Genomic DNA, 19,044 nt, shown 5'->3' with positions numbered 1-19,044 from the left:
AAATCCTAACACCAGAAGTAGTAACCTCGGCAGCCAAAAGCAGTGAAAAAATAACGTTTCAACCTTTTTTTCAATCATTTTTTCAAATAGCCGGATTTCCCTTCCCATTCCAGATACAACATACTTTTCTTGTGAAATAGAGGAACATCTCTTCCGGGTCGATTGTGTTGCTGTTTTCTGTTATTCGTCATCAGCTCCAGGTTATCTCGTAGCTTTATGGTGGGATTTAATGTCTGTTGTACTTTTGGATATCTCACTACCTAACACTCCGACTCGATATTGAATATCAGTAAAAGTAGGCGACACTTTGTAAAGTCAATAATACCTACTGCTAACAAGACAGCTAGTTGTGTTAGGTAGGTAGCTAGCTAGGTTGCCAGACAGAAGACACCGACCCTACGGTTAAGCTTGTTTACACTGAGCTCGGAAAGCCATCGTGGTAACATTAAGACACAATTGAGCCAGCGCAAGATATGGGTTCGGAAAACGTACCTCAATGCAAGAATATGATATGCCACTGTACTCCAAAGGGTACCTTTATCCACACTGCTCCACAGAGAAGATTGAAATACTATTAGTGTTCCTATGTTGTTCAACACAACATGCCATTCCATAATGGCTACTGGTAGCTAGCATGATGACGAAAAGGGCTTCATTCTGGAAAAAAAAGAGAGTTTGAGTATTTAGATCTTCTCGATGGAGCAGTGTGAAATTCGTAACATTGAGTACATTGCATATGCCGTCCCAGTATTGAGGTACGTTTTCCAACTCGTATCTCTCGCCAGCTCCAAAGGTGTCTTAATTATGATTGCGTCCCGACCTCAGTGCAGCTCAATCAGTGTAAACGAGCGAAATGGTAGGGTCGGTATCTTCCGGAAAACTAGCTAGGAAGCTATCAACCAGTTGTTGACGTACTGCTAGCAAGCCAGTCAGCCAATGTCGGTCAGCTATCAAGTAGCTAGATTTTTTATATTTTTTTATACAAGAGGTCATGTAAAACACGCGTTTGTCACTTAGTTAGCTAATTAACAGTTAGCTAGTTCGTTGGCAAGTAAGCCTAGCAATGTTGTTAGCCTAACTAGCCAACTAGAATAATGCTTATAACAGCTAGTTAGCTAGGTCGTCATGTACTAGTTAGCTAACACAATTGAAATGAATATGTGAAATATCTGCCATTTCATTTCAGGTCTTGAGTCACTGACTCCCTATACATCAGAGGAGTAGCCTTGCACTCATTTTCAGCTGCTCGGGGTTCCCTGTGTCCCCTCCTTAAGCGTTGGAATGGGCAGTCATTTCCGCAGCTACATCTGGGACCCGGTCCTCATCTTGTCCCAGATTGTGTTGATGCAATGCATCTACTACAGCTTTCTGGGTCTGTGGCTGGCTGGAGTGGATAGTCTCGTACAAACCAACAGATCGCTGGACCAGATCTTCAGTTATGAGGTGTGTCCTCGTGAAATGTGTCCTAGATGATTTTCTATTTATTATTTTGAGTTGACAGTTGACTGATTCATAACATGGCTCTATGCTTGCAGGTACTTGGTTTTGCAACAATGCAGGGCAGACTCTCAATGATGGCATTCATCTTGAACTCGCTTACCTGGTAAGTGAATGGGCCTAAAAGTCGATTTATGCTTGATACGGCTCCGTACGTGTGATTGATACGGCTCCGTACATCTGATGCAAATGGGGGCCTCCGAAGGTCTGCATTGCGACCATGCGAGGGCTCCATATAGCACCACATTGACATGATTAGGTGAGGGTGGTATGTCGTGCATAAACACAAACTCCTTTCCTTGACAGTAGCTCTGCTCCTCAAAGTGCAAGAAGAATGAATGCCCTAACTTCTGCAGAGGCTATGTTGTCCAACCACTCTGGGTGAAAGTGCGATTTGGTGATGAAATTTCACTTCCTTATGTTATAAAATGCATTTTACCAAGATCAATATGATTTTAATGTTCTGAGTTGTTCAGCGGAGTCCTTTTTTAACATATCATTAACATTATATCCAAAAAGTCAGATTTCGTAAGCTAATACATTGGAGCTCTTGAGAGAGCGGTGCGCTTTCTCACAGGGATTTTTTGATGATTTTACATGTTGTGGTCATCTGCAAAGTTGTTTCCGTTGGTCGCAAAAAGCTAAATTAGCATGACGTGCTGAATTAAATGTAAAAGGCTTTGAAAATAAAGAACTTGCGGTATGCTCAGTGCTTCGTTGGCATTTCAGAGATTTTGTGATAGATCTTCTTAAAAGAACAGGAATTTCACATGAATATGAAAACGTCTACTAAAATATAAAAATACTACATATCTCGTCTCAAAATAGATATCTATTTTACCTTTGAATTGTTTACATCCTCCGGATTTGAGAAGAAACATGAATTCAACGGTGAGCCTGTTGCATAGCGTCCAGCCTAGGTGACGCAATGCTATTTTCCAGATTTTTGACTACTTATTTGTCTAGTCTCAATTGATTTAGTCACCCTAATGTTGGCCATCCTACAAGAGTAAAAACTCCAATAACTTTTTATGATAGAGACATGAGGTTTGGACCATTTTGTTTTCTTAGAGGAGTATCTACACAATTAACATTTATTTTGGGCTCCCTGGCCTAAATCTGAGTGCTACATGTTCACTCAACACTTCACTGGTATGAAGAAGTCTAGTCATGTACCACTGATGAAAGGCTGGCTTATTATGAGGTCAATAATCCATTATGCTCTATAATAGACTACAATCTTAAAGAGATACTTTATCTACTTCCCCAGAGTCAGATGAAGTCGTCGATACCATTTGTATGTCTCTAAATGCAGTTTGAAGGAAGTTGCTAACTAGCGTTTGACCAATTGCTAACTAGTGTTAGCGCAATGACTGGAAGCATGCTACTACATACTATAGACTTCCAGTCATTGCTAGATAGCATTGGCTCACGAAACCACCTCTAACTTCCTTCACACTGGACACAGAGACATACAAATGGTATCCATGAGTTCATCTGGCTCAGGAAGTAGATAAAGGGCCTCATTGTCAAAATCCCAAAGTATCCCTTTAATGTTTGGTAATTTTACTTAACTATGAGCTATGAATAAAACACTTTTTTTTTTTTTTTTTTTTTTTTTACACATTTACACACACACTTCAATTGAAAGATCAACCTGTTTTGAGTCATGTTGTCCTTCATCGTGCATCTGTCTCCCTGTTTCGTCAGTGCCCTGGGCCTGTGGTTCTTCATCCGCCGAGGGAAGCAGTGTCTGGACTTCACCGTCACTGTGCACTTCTTTCACATGATAGGCTGTTGGATTTACAACGCCCACTTCCCGGCGGCCCTGTCCTGGTGGCTGGTCAACGTGGCCTGCATGGCTCTGATGGCCGTGATTGGAGAGTACCTGTGCATGCGGACGGAGCTGAGGGCCATCCCAGTCAACAGTGGACCTAAGTCTAACCTCTGACCTGACCCAACTCTGTGACACTGACTTACCCCCTGTGAATTGTTCACCTACAGTTATCTGTACAGTATGATGTGGGGTATGACATTTGTGCCCAAAGACTTGGTGGGACTGGGAAGTGAGCTGCAGTAACACAGTAGTTGTATCTAGAGACAGAGATGCTCAGAGTTGGAAGATTGCACACCTCTCAATGGATTCAAGGACTTGGAGATAAACTGAATTGGTTCTGGTTGCTGTATTAATTTTTACACATGTACTACACATCTAAGAGTGAATGCTAACTTCTTCCTTGAACCACAGACTAAGATACCACTTTCTTTGAGACCGTTTGAAGCAGAGTTTAGTTACAAAGTGTTACAAAGATCTGAATAGTTTCATAATTGTATTAAATTATGATATCACATGATGAATATAGAGAAATGGTTGTCATGGACATGCTTTTTGGTTATGTCCTATAAAGTTGAGAGAGAAAAAAGTGCAGCTTTAGTTGAGCCAGTTGAATGATAAACATTGAACATGGTACAATAACAAACTAGTCATACATGTAAAGAACAGATCACCAAATATGGAGTTCTATTTTATTCCTCATTAAAGTATGTGAGCTTGAGAGATGAACGGAATCAGCAAAGCTTAACCATACAATCAACGTTAGGAAGTTAACGTAACAAGAAAGCACATGAAAGTAGGCCTACTGAGCCATGTAATGGGAGCAGAAATTAAGAATTTAAATACAATACTTAATACAGGCTTTTTGTAAATAATGTACTCTGTAGTTGGTGTCTCTGAAAGACCACATACATATTGAATTCTTACATCCTGTAGTGTTTCAGGAGCAGCAAGTATCTGATAATCATTCCTCGCTCAGCACGATGCTATTGGTTTTAAAGTGTTGCGTGTATATGATGGGATGCTGTGGAGAGCAGATGGTCCCTCTGGAGATGGTCTGTCAGCCACCAGCTGTGTTATGACAGGATGCTGTCACTGTGTGTGCCTGACTGCTCGCTGATGCCATGGCTAGTCTATGGTAAGTTTAAATGTAAACCTACTTTAGTAAGCAGCATGCTCAGTGTTAATGGTTGTCTGCTGATTTTCAACACACTTTCTCTTTCCTTCTCATAGTCTGAAAATTATTTTTACAAAAAAATAACCTAGGCTATAACCTTTCACATTTTTGAATCTTAATTCGGAACTTCTGTTTAATTTGAACTGCAGTGGAAATCAGGACTATGCAGTGTAATGTTTCTACACCAACTTTCTCCTCTAGCGTTGGTGCTAAGGGGTTTTATATCACCAAGTTGTTGAACTCTTAGTAAGTTTGATCGTTTGAAGTCTCGAAGGGAAACTCTGCCACTTTTCAACCTCATTAATGTTCTCCAGTACCATTGTCTACATATGTGAAAGCGATCTGGTTAAAACGATTAGAAAAAAGGTAATAAAAAATGCTTCTCTCTGACGTCACATGGTAGGATTAAAAGTAACCAAGAGGGAGGGTATTTTCTTGCACCCCACTTCACCTCGAATGTCAAAGTTTAAAAATCACTGTTTAAAAAAACCTGTTTTAACCTTTGATGATGTCATCAAGAAGACACAGTATTCACAGATGTAGATACTGGATTGGTGCTGGAGATAATTAATATGAGGTTGAAAAGTGGTGGAGATGCCCTTTAAGACCAAATCCTTTGTTTTTGTTTTATTGTCACAGCAAAGAGTGCTTCTCTTCACATCACAGATTTTCCTGGGATGGTTTTTCTCAGATTTTAAACCACAACTTGTTTTAAAAAATATACATTTTAAGCCATTTATGTAATAAAGCTAATGAAACTATAATTGCCTGCAGTATTGTAAATGCATTTGTTGAAAGTTAGCTCTTGTTGTGGATTTAATCTATTCAAATCAAATCACATTTTATCTGTCACGTGCCGAATACAACAGGTGTAGGTAGACATTACCGTGAAATGCTTACTTACAAGCCCTTAACCAACAATGTAGTTTTAAGAAATATAAGAGTTAAGGAAATATTTACTAAATAAACTAAAGTTTAAAAAAATTAACAGTAACAATAAAATAACAATAATGAGGCTATATACAGGGGGCACCGGTACCGAGTCAATGTGGGGGGGTACAGATTAGTCGAGGACATTAATATGTACAGCACCAGTCAAAAGTTTGGACACACCTACTCATTCAAGGGTTTTTCTTTATTTGTATAATAGTGAAGACATCAAAACTTTTAAATAACACATATGGAATCATGTACTAAACGGAAAAAGTGTTAAACAAATCAAAATATATTTTATATTTGAGATTCTTCAAAAGTAGCCACCCTTTGCCTTGATGACAGCTTTGCACACTCTTGGCATTCTCTCAACCAGCTTCATAAGGCCTTCCTTTGACACCGCCTGGTAAAGAGGTCCTGGATGGCAGGAAGCTTGGCCCCAGTGATGTACTGGGCCGTACGCACTACCCGTAGAGCCTTGTGGTCGGAGGACGAGCAGTGGCCATACCAGGCTGTGATGCAACCAGTTCTCGATGGTGCAGCTGTAGAACTTTGTGAGGATCTGAGGACCCATTAGACCAGTAGACGATAAGCACCAAGGAAAGTCATGGATCATCTAATTTTCTTATACTTTGAAAAATGTCTCTGTAAGTAAGTGCAATTCAATAGTTTATACTTCTTCCATCACTGGAACCAATGTTAAGATTATTTATACTTTTCATCAATAACATAGATCTGAATATTTAGTCGTTACTCGTCATCCGATTTCTATTCACCAGCACATTACATGACAGTACAGGAAGAAGATACATACTGTAACATGCAATACAAGCCTACTTTCTTATGATATCTACTAACGTTGACACACAAAAAAAGTGATTGTGTGCATTGTAATGTGGGATATTGTGGGAGATGTACACTGGATTGAAGAAATGTCAGCGATGGAGGAGGCAACATAATGAGGGGTTTACACTACCACCACACATGGATGTTAGCCTCCCATGGGGGAGCCCCGGGGGCCCTGAGCCCTGCTGGACCCTTTGCCTCTTCCCCTACTCCCTCTCTGCTCTCTTTGTGGCCAGGTGGGGGAGAACAGATGGGAGCCCACTAACGAGCGGCTGATTGGCGGCTGGGCTGTTATGTACTGGATCCAGTCCTCATTAGCACCTAGCCACGAGATGACTAAAAAAAGAAATGTGTGGGGAAGCAGAGGAGTGACATCGTATCAACAAAAACTCTTGGTGCCTAGAATCTATCTGTTCTCTATGATTGTGATGGAAAATATACAGAGTATCTGAGAAGCAGCGAGTGATCTTGAATTAGTAGATCCCCTCTGTGTGGTCATGCATGTATAAACAGAATGTCATATTTCAAACTTCATACTTTATTTCAAACACATTACTTTGCAATACAATACTTAATACAGGCTTTTTGTAAATAATGTACTCTGTAGTTGGTATCTCTGAAAGACCACATACATATTGAATTCTTACATTCTGTAGTGTTTACTGATGTATTTTTCTCTGTGGTAATTCTTTGTGGTAATTCAATAATCAGTCAGTCATACATGTATAGTAATATACTTGGTGGTTATGATATCTCCCTTAAATAATGTGATATTTTTCATGCTTTCGTTAGCTGCCGATCTCACGGAAAAGGAAAGTAGTCACTCCATAAAGTGTTTACAACACATATTGCTCATGCGAAACTCATTGCTGTTCAAAAATAATAATGGACACTTGGCACCAGGCACACAGATTGGGTGACAGAATGCTACCACATTCAGGAGCACAGACTAGGTGTGGAGGACAACCAGTACAAACATGCTTACAGAGGATTATGTCTCTTGGAAATGGATTCTAAACTGAATATCTAGCCTAATATCTAGACACAACCATGCAGAGAGAGATCCATACTATAGATCATGTTGGAAAGGTACAAAAGAAAAGAAGAAGAATTATCCTGTGTGGGCTGAAGTAGTGTGTGGAGATTTTGATTGAGAGATTTGCGCAAAAGTCTGAGCACTAAGTCAGCATTCACCCCTAATTTCCCATTTGGTTAGAGCACAGTAACAGAAAACCTATACACTAACACTACAATATATTGCTAGAAAACGACTTAATGACTTCAATTGCATATTTATATTGACTCAGTTTGATGATATATTGCAGCTGTTGACAACATCAAATACTGTATTGCACTGAGGCATTAGGGCTAACAATGCAGGGTGGTGCCCTAAGAGAATCCTTAACTTAAAGATGTCCTCCAGCAATTTTTTTAACGTTTACTGTTGAAAAGATACATCCCAAGTATAAATATGGTAAAGTACACACACTAAAGGGTGAAAAAATATGTTTTGAGCAAACTTTGAGGAGTAGGGCATTTAAGGAGTTGGTCTGATGGGATTCCGTGATGTCATCGGCCTCCTCCTTGCTTGAGGAACAGTAGAGGAGCAATAGAGAACAAAAGAGGAAAGACCCCCCACTTGTGCTGTGTCATGACAGATTTTGACCACTTATTTAGATGCGCCTTCTTTTTTTATTTTATAAATCAGGTGCTAACTGAGGTGAAAAGGAGACTGGAGTACCACTTTAAGTCCTATATATTTTAGCTTTCATAATAAAGTATCTTGTATTTATTTCTACTCAGTAAGCTGTGTTATTGTAAAGTTGAATGTGCTTTGACGTGAACTGTGTACGGTTGTGTATAGTTGTTATGGACTCAATGATATTAAATGAATTGACAGCCATACACTTGGGCTTCCATACAGGACAGATTCATAAAACAACACTGAAGATTCTCACATAACCAGATACCATTTTCAGGTACAATAACTATCCACAATGACTAACGGTAAATTAGGCATTTTACTGTAAAGTGCATAATAAAGCAAGGAACAATATTTTCAGTTAACAGCATTGCCTGACTTTAACAGCACCTACTGTAACAGGATGACCAAATAAATTGTTTAACAGAGCAAAAATATGGAAAAATGCCTTTTTGGTGTCATTATAGCAGCCATGCAACACCAAACATTGGGCTGGTGTGTAGGGGTCAAAAGGTCAAAGTTGAAAGAATTCACTTGATTGTCAACAAAATTGACCAATTGCTTTAAAATTGCTTTTTTCATAGGCGTATACTGTAATAGGTTTTCATTACAATTGCTTGGGTATTGGGTGTGTATTTTTATCCAGACTCATCAATAATAATGACATTAATATCTAAGGCCCTGATAACATAACCTTCTAAATTACCTAGTGCCATAGACATCTATGGTGGGTAACCCAGAGCGATATAGGTATCCCTCCGTCTCTCCACAGACATCAATGGCTCTGTGATATCATAGCCTTCTAATTACCCAGTACCAAAGATGTCTATGGCGTCTCCATAGAGACATGGCTCTGTGTGCTAACCTTAATCCATATTCATTCTCTACTCACTGATTCCCCCCCCCCCCCCCCCAATCCTTGGCTTCAGTTTTCAGATGTGCTCAGGATGCAGCCGGCCACCCCGGGGAATGTGAGAGTGCATGGGGTTGGGAGCGAGGAGGAGGGAGGCATCCCCCACCTATGTGGATGGCCAGATGGGCCCTCCCAGGATCAGCAAGCCTAAGAGCAGCAGGGGTAGAGGGGATAGAAGCGAGCGCAGGCTGGGGGCCGAGCTGGGGCTGCACAGGTCGAAGAGGCTGCCCTGGAAGCGGATCTTCCTGGAGTCTTCTTTCAGGGTCTCCCAGATGGAGCCCACCTCCTCCTGACACCCGGACAGTGCCGTCAGGGCACACGTGTGGAACGCCTCCCAGTGGCTAGGGGTGAAAGATCCATCAATCAAATGTATTTGATAAAGCCCTTTTACCACCGACACATACATTGCCTCATTCATATTTGACATGAAAACATGCTATTGGTTACAATCTATTGGATTCAAGAATGTTATTGGTTTGATTTATCTGGCACTTTAATCGGCGCACATGCAAGGCTTCAAAGCTCTCCTGTAACACACGGCTGAAGGTGTCTTATAGGAGTATTGTTTGTTGTATTATTGTTTTGAATTGTTGTTTTTATACTACTGTCCAGCAACACTGTAAATTATTGCGTTTTGCAAATCAACCCTCCTTTAGCCACAGAAATTAGATTATAAAAAGAGCTGACGCTGCAAAGGGACATTTTTCACCCAGGAAAGGCAAGGCCTGTGTAAGCTTTAGGCAGTAATATACTGTACTATAGTAATGGAATGCACACATTAACAATGTAAAAAAAAAACAAGATGGCCTCAGAATTTCATTACTGCTGCAGCAAAGTCATAAATTATTCAGTACAGTGGCTGTGTTTCAGCACCATTCATTTCTGCTATCTCCCTCGGAGGTTACAGCATCTTTTTCTTCTCTCCACTGTTCTTCCGCAAGGTACACACCTCGCTGGATTTCAATACAAGATCTGATATACACAAGCAGAAGGAGAATGCTTGGTAAAATACAGACGCTGTTCTATATACGTTCTATCTGCCTATGGTCGTAAGAGTAATCAGGTTCCATGAGATCCTGGTGCACTGCAAACGCAGACGTACAGTAAGTGCAGATGGATAGAGGATGCTGTACATTGCACACACACATACACACACACAGGGGCGGATTGGCCATCTGGCAATTCTGGCAGAAGCCAGATGGGCTGGACCATTTTTTAGTTGGGTGGGCTAGTTGAAATTGACACACTCAAAAATTATATATTTTTACATAAAAATAAAACCATTAAAAGGTGACATGGCCGGTAGCTCATGGGCCTGTTGTCTGTTATAGTAATCGCTAGTGAGCCTTTGGCAGATCAGTGGGAAACAACCAGCCTCCCTACCAAGATAGGCCAGCCTGGTTTTCTGATAAGCTGAGCTGAGATCAAACAAACTCACATTCAAAGTCATGAGCAAAGAGACCTGCTCAACTCTGTCATCAGTTCGACATCCAAGATCATGGATCGTAAAAAATGAAGAGGGTGCCTACAAACATAGAAAGAGCACATTCTACATTGTCACCTCACTCAAACATTCTTTTTTTTGCGCAGCTAAAACCATGATTTGTTCAAACAGTAAAGTGCATTATCAACATGATTCCTGTAATGAAAGTGTCTGCCCTGCCCCTGTGCCTGTGTCCCTTCTGGGGCCTGCTGCTTTGATGAGCGAGCCACTCTCCTCGCCCTCTAGGCGTTCTGATGGTATAACATTTTAAATGCAATTGCGGGGAAAACACAGCTTTGGAAGCTTTGTCCCCTTGTCCCTGTCGAAGAGATGAGGGTCTCAGCTTTCTGTCCGTATACTTTTTTATTTCTCATCTCTCAATATTCAGCTCAATAGCAACTATTTTACAACCAATATATTTGATATGGCTTTGTGATATGGAGCTGCGTGTGTGCTAAATGCGCACTGGCCATTGCGAGGGCATAGGCCTATTAAAAAAATTATAATAGTAAGGTCTCATAGCCAACAACTAGTAGCTATGAGACATGTAGCTTACACATTTGTTTTAGGACGTTACATTTATTGTTAGATAAATACACAGTGACCAGTTTATTAGGTACCTGGTTGGACACCCCTTTGCATCCAGAACAGCCTGAATTCTTCAGGGCATGGATTCAATAAGGTGTGGCGTTCAAACGTTGCTCTATTGGTATCAAGTGACCTAACGTGTGCCAGGAAAACATTCCCCACACCATTACACCACCGACACCAGACTGTACTGTTGACCCCAGGCAGGTGTCAAGCCACGGCCACATGACTCACTGTCTGTAGGAGCAAACCATTTTTGTGTACTGGATCGTGTACCTAATAAACTGGCCACTGAGTATACATGGCAACTAGCAGTAAGAATTATATTAAGTTAGCGATCTAGTTAATGTGTTTTGAGTTTTTACTTCCTTTGGTGTTGAACCCCAAATTAATTAGCCTATGATAGAGCACCTAAAGATGAATGTAATTAATCTCTATTGAAAAAAATTTGAAATTCTGGAGCGCTATTCTGACAGTAAAATATAGCAACAAGCCTGTAGTCTAATTGTCACTGGATTAGGATGCACATAAAAATATATTGAATCATGCATTCCTGCTTGGACATGTTAGATGGAAAAACGTATTTCTTGAAGTCTTGAGTTGGCAGGGTGATATGGGCTAGTGTGGATAAAATGTCAAGGCCGAATTGTCCCAGTCCCTGTCCCAGTCCGCCCCTGCACACACACACACTCCTCTCACCTGCACACAGCTTCCACTCCCATCTCGCTGGTCACATTCTCTTGGTAGTTATCCATGCTCTCCCCCAACTCCAGAACACAGTCAGAGAAGTCCCTGTAAATATTCTCACACTTCACATCTGCCGCTGAGACTCTTGCCACAGTCAGGGACACTGCAAAACACAGAAAGAAAAATACATTCAAATGCATTAAGGAAAGAATTCCCCTTTGTTCTCATAAGTTTCGTTGTACATTTCAGGCATTGCACTTACAGAGGCCAAATATAATTGTTTTATGTCATGATAGAATAACAATAGGCTCTTGTATCACCTTTATCTAGATATTTATCTACCTCCCTATTTGAAGCAAAGGGTGTCTTCTGAAACAAATGGGAGGATGCCAAAAGTAGGTCACCCTCCTTCTATGTTGTTCTTGGAGTTAAAATGGAGGAAACAGAGGAATATCAGCCCTCAGCATCCCTCCCAGGACTTTAGGAGATTTGGCAGGATACATTTTTATTCCAGTCATTCCAAATTGCCTCTCAATGTAGTTTTAATGATGAGTGTTGCATGGGAGATATTTGGCCTGCTTGGACAGTGTGATTTAGATACCATCAGCATAGGCCACCTGTGAGAATGATTGTCATAATTCTCTCTCATCTCCCTCCTCTCTCACACTCACTTATTGATTGCTTAGGGTCAGGGATAAGGTATCAAAGGTCACTGTAATAGCCACTGTCTGGGACATCAGCTTGAAATGATCGCTTTAAAAGCATAGAAAACATTGAAATTAATCAGGGATTGGGTTATATTGAGATGCTGAAGAAAGACCAACTGCTCCTAGATTTTGTTGGTTTGCCTGGATCATTTTCAAGAAATCTATTCAATTCCCAAGTCCCACTGCACTGTAGGCTGTCTCACATTCAATCCATTGCCCCCTGCCAAAAAGCAACGCCTTGCTAGATGTAAGGTAGGCTAGTGGTTATATTACTATTTGTTCAATATGAATATTGTTATAGTACACCAATATGATTCAGCTTGCACAGGTTCAAAAAGTTTAAAACCAGGAATAATTGTTTAATTTAACAGAATGGATATGGACATATGTGCATATGTGCAGATATTGCATAAAGACTTATGTTCTGAGTGAATGCATGGAATTAATGTATTAAACAAGAATGCCAGATGTAGGGTAAGTGACACTACAATACTTTAAAATATTTGTTGTCATTTGCTTTCAATTATTTGTGCATTAATACATGCTTTATACATCAACACAACTCTGCAAGTCTATTTTTGGCCAAAGATCTTTAAAGCGCTCCAAAATCTATCCTACAACACACACCTGAGGGATGATGAGTTATTGATAACCTCTTCAAATATGAAAAGGGCTCGTCACTGTCAAATAATTCAACTCTATTCTCACCCTGTATGCAACATCTAAATTTAGACTACACCCTTAATTAATAAAATATTACATATTTCATCCAAGATATTATAAAACGTGCAATACGAAAAAGTATTGTTCTACCAATAAATCTAAAATTATACTTTATCCAGCCTTACCTAATGCAATAAATGCACAAAATCTTGAAATCTTCACCGACGTAAATCCCATATCCCATATCAAACCCAGCGGAGGGTGCCTTGCGCCATCTGTGGGATCCAACAGAATCGCTCATAAATTGAGATGAAATCAAAGCGAAGTAAAATGAATCAATCAAAATAAATGACTTGTTGCGGCATATATGTGTTAACAGGAGGCGATTAACATTTGCCGAATCAGTTACAGTTTATTCTCGATCAAAACGAATGGAACAACCGTGACGTTACCTGCTCCTTTCGTGCGTGCTGCCTCTCCGAGCGCTTCTCTCACTCACCTCATTGACGCTCCGCGCCAGAGATACGTTTAGTGCCATCCCATGTTTCTCATTTGCTGACAGTAAACAGACAAATAGCCCATTGGTACATATTTGGTCTCCTCAGTCGGTTCCCTGTTTATCTGACACCAGTCATCTTTTTCTTCGGAGAATAATACTGAGCAAAATCAAAAGACCAATTAAGGTGCTTATTTCAGAACATCATACATTGTGGCATGAAATAACATCACTTCAACTTTAAGAAAAGAAAAAAGGCAAATATTTCAAGAAAGTGAACACATTTCTTATCCAGATTTTTTGACCTATTATTTTTTTGGGAAAAAAATTGAGCATTTCAGGTACATTTATGGTGGTATATGGTCTGGGATAAAATGTAACCTGACACTGACAACCTGACACTGACAGCAAGTCATGTTTGAAATACAGTTGCATCATTCATATTTAACAATGTAACTTGTTAGCGGGTGGACTTTACTTTCTAAATTCTCTTCAATGAGCATTTCACAGCAGCTTTATGATATTTCAAAGTATGACATGATCAAGGAAAACCTTCCCTTGGAAGAACTTTGAGGTCACTATCTCAATTCCTGACTGTGTAGACGAACTGAGGGAGTCGTGAGGCACAGAATGAAATAGAACAAAACCCGTAATATCGTAATACTTCAGAAATTAAAGCATTCATTACAAAAAGTACAAAAAAAACCCCAAGATGATTGAAATACTTGGTGTAGCATTACTGGTTTCTTTGGCAGGTATAACACTCCACGTCTCACCCATCTTTCATGGATCTGGCATGGTGATCCATTTACTCAGTCTTTAGTCTTATATCAGTCTCAAAATGTCCAGCTGGAGTGGTGTCTAAATGGGACACATTCATGACACCACTATCTTCAGTCCAAGAACGTTTGGTGTAGGCCTATGTATCGGGGGCATATCGGAAAAGCTCTTGAGTAACTAACTAGGTCCACCCAGAGGTTGATGTTGGTTGGGTTGTTGGAGCTTGTGATGGCATGGGCCTTAAACATGGGCCTGATGGACATTGATATGAAGATGGCCGCATCATGGAATGATTTATTGATCTACTCCAGCCGCTCTCTTGGTGCGTTTCCTCAGGGAGGCTTTAGGGGATGCCGATGCCTTGCCTGTAAAAGAAAGACAAAGAGAGAAAAAGAGAGAGATAGAGGATGGTCAATGTAGAAATTTGAGTTGATATTCATCCCTGCACAGACAAGATGAAAAAATAGGATGCCTTTTCAACCAAAGTACGCTTCCAAAAAAGTGGTTGCATAAACAGAGCATGAATTTGTCTCCCTGCACTCAGGAGGAAAAGCTATGGCAGAGTATCCAAGCTCATGACAAAGCTCAACTTACTCATGATGTTGAGGGTCTGGGGAATCCAGCTGATGTCCACATCGTTCATCCCACCGGTGCCCGTCTCCACCTTCATTGGGAGCCTCTTCCTCTGCACAACATAGGTCATCACTTAATTTACCCAGGTGCTATTTCTTTATGTAACATTCACCACCCCATGTAAAGAGCTGGAGAAATTTCAGAATATCACAATTTAGATGAAAATGTTGAGAAGACTCGTACCGTCCTAGACTCCAGCACCTGGTACATGCCAAAGATCGCCAAGACAACTAATCCAGTCAGGAAGATGAAACAAAGAAACAAAGCAAAATGTGTAATGTCGACAAAATAATAATATAGACAATATAACATTTGTTACCATATTTAAACAAATGTACCTGACATAAATTAATTTAACCAAATACGAGTATAAAAATAGAATTGATGTATGCAAAGAAATGGTCACCTCTCTCCATCCAGTCCCTCCTCCAGCTCAACGATAGTGACGGTCTGGTTGTAAATGGCCATCTGGAAACCGTTGCCCTGCGTAACAGTCGAAACCCAAGATCAGCGCCTCAGCCCATACATTCCAAGGGATTTCTGAACATCTAGTCAAGAACCCTGGGCTGGGTATCTTGAAGATGCAAGACATTCTAATAATAATGTATCAATCAATCAACCAATCAATCTAGTCTCACCTCACTGTCCTGGTAGTTGAGTAGGATGACCAGGCCGAAGGGACGACCAGCCATGGACTGAGCAGGTATGAAGGACTACTCAAAGGAGGCCTGCTGCTGGGGCTGGACCACAGTGCTCAGGGGCAAGGCTGTGAACTAGATACCAAAAACATCTACTTTTCTGATCAACAATAGCAGAAAGTTCCCAAAACTGCATTACAGGGTACTCCATGTACACTGAGTATACAAAACATTAACATGACCCTCTATTTCCATGACAGACTGAACAGGTGAATCCAGGTGATGTCACTTGTTAAATCCACTTCAATAAATATAAATAAAGGGGAGGAGACAGGTTAAAGAATAATTTTTAAGCCTTGAGACAATTGATACATGGATTGTGTATGTGGTATGGTAGTAGGTGCGAGGCACACCCGTTTGTGTCAAGAACTGCAATGCTGTTGGGTTTTTCACACTCAACAGTTTCCCGTGTGTGTCAAGCATGCTCCACCACCCAAAGAACATCCAGGCAACTTGACACAACTGTGGGTATCATTGGAGTTAACATGAGCCAGCATCCCTGCGGAATGCTTTCGACATATTGGAGAGTCTATGCCCCGACGAATTGAGGTTGTTCTGAGGGGGGAGGGGTTCCAACTCAAGGTGTTTATTTTCTATATTTGTTAACATATGGAATTTTTTAAGATGGTCACACCAATGATCATTTAGTTATTTGATTTTTAATTCTAAGACCCCTTCAGGTAACAAAAAAAAATCTACAAAAATGATTGGATGAAACATCGAATTTGGCATACTGCCATTAGCCAATAGAAACACAATGAATAATAGATTCACTATATGGAACAACAGATAGTAAAAAAATAAAATCTAAAGGAAGTTTGTTCTGCTGCGTCTGTCCTACATCTGAGCGATAAGGAAAATCAGGAAACAATTTATGTACAGTATTTATCCCCTTATGTTAGGCAGTAAACCATCTCCATACTGTAGTTCCATTCATTTTTTAAACTGGTACCAGGGACCTTCAGACAAGTCTTATAAGGCTTGTGGGCGTCCTAGAGCAAAACGGAAAACACCACTGTGTTTGTGAGAGTCTCATCACCATAAAGGGTCATACTACATAATACTTTGTAGGCCAAACTGTTCAGTCGTTCTTCTGAGAAGACCGATTTTCGGGATGTCTCATGGTCTAACAAACACCGCTCTAGCTCTGCCACCCTTCACCGCAGATTCGGAAGGGCGATATCGGCGGATGTGGTGAATTGAGACGCAGCCCATGTAAAGAAAAAAACAGATATCTCTAGCTTAAACAGACGGATTTGAAGGGGATTTTTTTAATGTTAATTCGATTTCAGCTGGGGCACAGAAATTGAAGGCTAAGGGTTAACATGACCTTTATGAATTATGAAGCATTTTGTGCTTTTTTTATTACATAAATGCTTCAAAGTTCACAAAAAGCGACATTAGCTGATGAAGATTATTTCATAGAACAAAACGTATAAGATCTCTTAAGCCTGTGTTTACAACAGACCTTATTTTTGGTGTTTAGCCAAAAACCCTGCAAATTTTTATTTTACCATAGGCTTTGTCCAACGAATCATGGCGGAGTTAGTAAAAAAGACAACATTACTATTGCTCTCTATTATGGGTAACATATGTTATTGGGTTTGTAAAGGCTTTATAAGAAGTTTATATTCTAGTAATTGTTAGATAATAAATTGGAAGTAAACAGACTACAAACCCCATTATAATGTATAATGTGTTAGATAATGATGTGTGTTTTCAAGGGGACTTTCTATTTCTCAGATGAGGCATGCAAGCATCATGTGTACCAGAACCCAGACTCACATTCTGGATGTAGAACTGGAAGTCCCGAGGGTAACGGAAGGAGGCCTCCAGGGAATGGTCAGCGAAATCCTGGCTTCCCTTATTGGTGAAACCCACCAGGAACTTCGTAATCTCATTGGCTGGGAACTCTGGATGGAGGGCACAATGATATACACATGAAACCGTTGATGTGAATAATTCCATTTCATGCTGTCTTGCATATTTCCCTTTAACTTACACAGAATGACTGAGTAAAACGATATGAGTATCCATAAAGGAAGACTTACCTTCCCCAGTCACAAAGATGATGGTGGTGTCAGCATCAGGGTGAGAGGTTACATCTCCAACTGCAGCATCTTAATCTAAGTCATCTTCTGATTCCTTAGAGATTTCAAAATGCAATGGAAAGAAACTAGATTAAATGCACTGATTTGAGAAAATAGTACTTACATTCATTTGGTAGGGACAATAAAAGCCGCTTTCATCCTAGTTCGAACAACGTCACATACTGAGCCTGGGACCTGATCTTCCTCCATCAGCAACTCATCCTCCTCTTCCTCATCGACTGTTGCATGTGGGGCGATGTCTTCCGCAGACTCTTCTGCAGATACCTGGCCTGTCCCAACACAGAGAAGAATCCATTAGTGATGAATCCATTTTAACACATACATGTGAAATAAATTGTTATAAAAGCAGCCTCTGTCTGAGAATGAAGCCGCTTAACCTGTGTGCCTGAAGGTACTATAATAGTTGATGACAGTTGTGATGAAAAACTCTGGTAGCACTTGCACCAAAAACAAACATCAAATGAATGTAAAATAGTGACAGCAGTAAATTGATACAAATGGTCATGAGAAGAGCTTTATTCGTTCATTGTGTAATACTATGATGGTGTATTACAATACTCTGTTCACAATGAATGTGTAGGCCAAAGGCTAAAACTGGGTCATGTTATGATTGATGATTGGTAATTATTCGAAAATGCTGTATAAAACTTTGGATAGCAAATTGTAAAGTCGGTCATCAGTCAGCAGTAGGCCCTTTAATGAATTACCACAAAACTACATCTATGGTAATTATGCATTTGCATAAGCATGCGAGGTATCAATAAGCCTATATCGAGAGAGCTTCCCAAAGTTTTATGTTCCTCCTATAATTTGTGTTAAATGCATTTGTTTACTTAATTAATTTATCAGACAAGGATATTGAGCATGAAGCTTTCTGACAAAGCAGTATTTTTTTTTTATATCACTGAATGAAAAACTGCATTATGCCACGTCAATGTTAACTTTGCTAAGTTTTCAATATTGCAATGAACTCTCTCTGGACTGCTAGTGAAGAATGCAAATTCGAAATAGTAAATTACTCACCGAACGACATCTGGCCACATGGGAAAGTCACGAGGAAAAGTACAAGTATTTTTGATCCGAAATTAAACATTTTGCTGCCGTCAAGTTTGTAGCTTGCTGCACATCAGCAGTCAGAGAAAGGTTAGCGAAGGGGTGGGATAAGAGAGTCTTTGAGACGCACCATACTATGCACATATTGGTGATGTCACCATGTTTGGGGGGAAATTGATTGAATCAACCTTATTTTACTAGGCTAATGACAAGGCCCACACATTTGTGAGACACCCTAACCCT

At 40.2% G+C, this 19,044-nt stretch overlaps 2 protein-coding genes and 1 pseudogene across 4 annotated transcripts; 1 reads left to right on the top strand and 2 right to left on the bottom strand.

Moving 5' to 3' along the window:
- The first annotated feature begins 19 nt into the window (after positions 1–19).
- Positions 20–5,305, top strand: LOC139370965 (protein SYS1 homolog). Of its 3 annotated transcripts, none has more exons than XM_071110903.1 (4): positions 20–219; positions 1,187–1,443; positions 1,536–1,603; positions 3,208–5,272. In XM_071110903.1, exons 2-4 carry the CDS (start codon positions 1,282–1,284, stop codon positions 3,446–3,448), a joined length of 471 nt encoding a protein of 156 aa, XP_070967004.1. In that variant the 5' UTR covers positions 20–219; positions 1,187–1,281; the 3' UTR covers positions 3,449–5,272. The 3 variants fall into 3 exon arrangements, with proteins under 3 accessions (XP_070967004.1, XP_070967005.1, XP_070967006.1); XM_071110904.1 differs by having other exon boundaries at positions 147–295; positions 3,208–5,305; XM_071110905.1 differs by lacking the exon at positions 20–219 and having other exon boundaries at positions 413–1,443.
- Positions 5,306–6,541: 1,236 nt separating this feature from the next.
- Positions 6,542–13,507, bottom strand: LOC139370966 (neuritin-like). Its single transcript, XM_071110906.1, has 4 exons — positions 13,483–13,507; positions 13,216–13,305; positions 11,673–11,823; positions 6,542–9,243 (listed from the first exon to the last, which is right to left on the bottom strand). The coding sequence occupies exons 2-4, from the start codon at positions 13,265–13,267 to the stop codon at positions 9,009–9,011; spliced, it is 438 nt and encodes a 145-aa protein (XP_070967007.1). The 5' UTR covers positions 13,268–13,305; positions 13,483–13,507; the 3' UTR covers positions 6,542–9,008.
- A 950-nt stretch (positions 13,508–14,457) lies between these two features.
- LOC139370960 (translocon-associated protein subunit alpha-like) lies at positions 14,458–18,841 on the bottom strand (annotated as a pseudogene).
- Between the last annotated feature and the right edge of the window lie 203 nt (positions 18,842–19,044).

This window comes from Oncorhynchus clarkii, chromosome 17 (genome assembly GCF_045791955.1).
Source record: "Oncorhynchus clarkii lewisi isolate Uvic-CL-2024 chromosome 17, UVic_Ocla_1.0, whole genome shotgun sequence".
Taxonomy (NCBI): Eukaryota; Metazoa; Chordata; class Actinopteri; order Salmoniformes; family Salmonidae; genus Oncorhynchus; species Oncorhynchus clarkii.
Note: the sequence above shows the minus strand (reverse complement) of the source record. Positions and strands in the feature narration are given on the sequence as shown.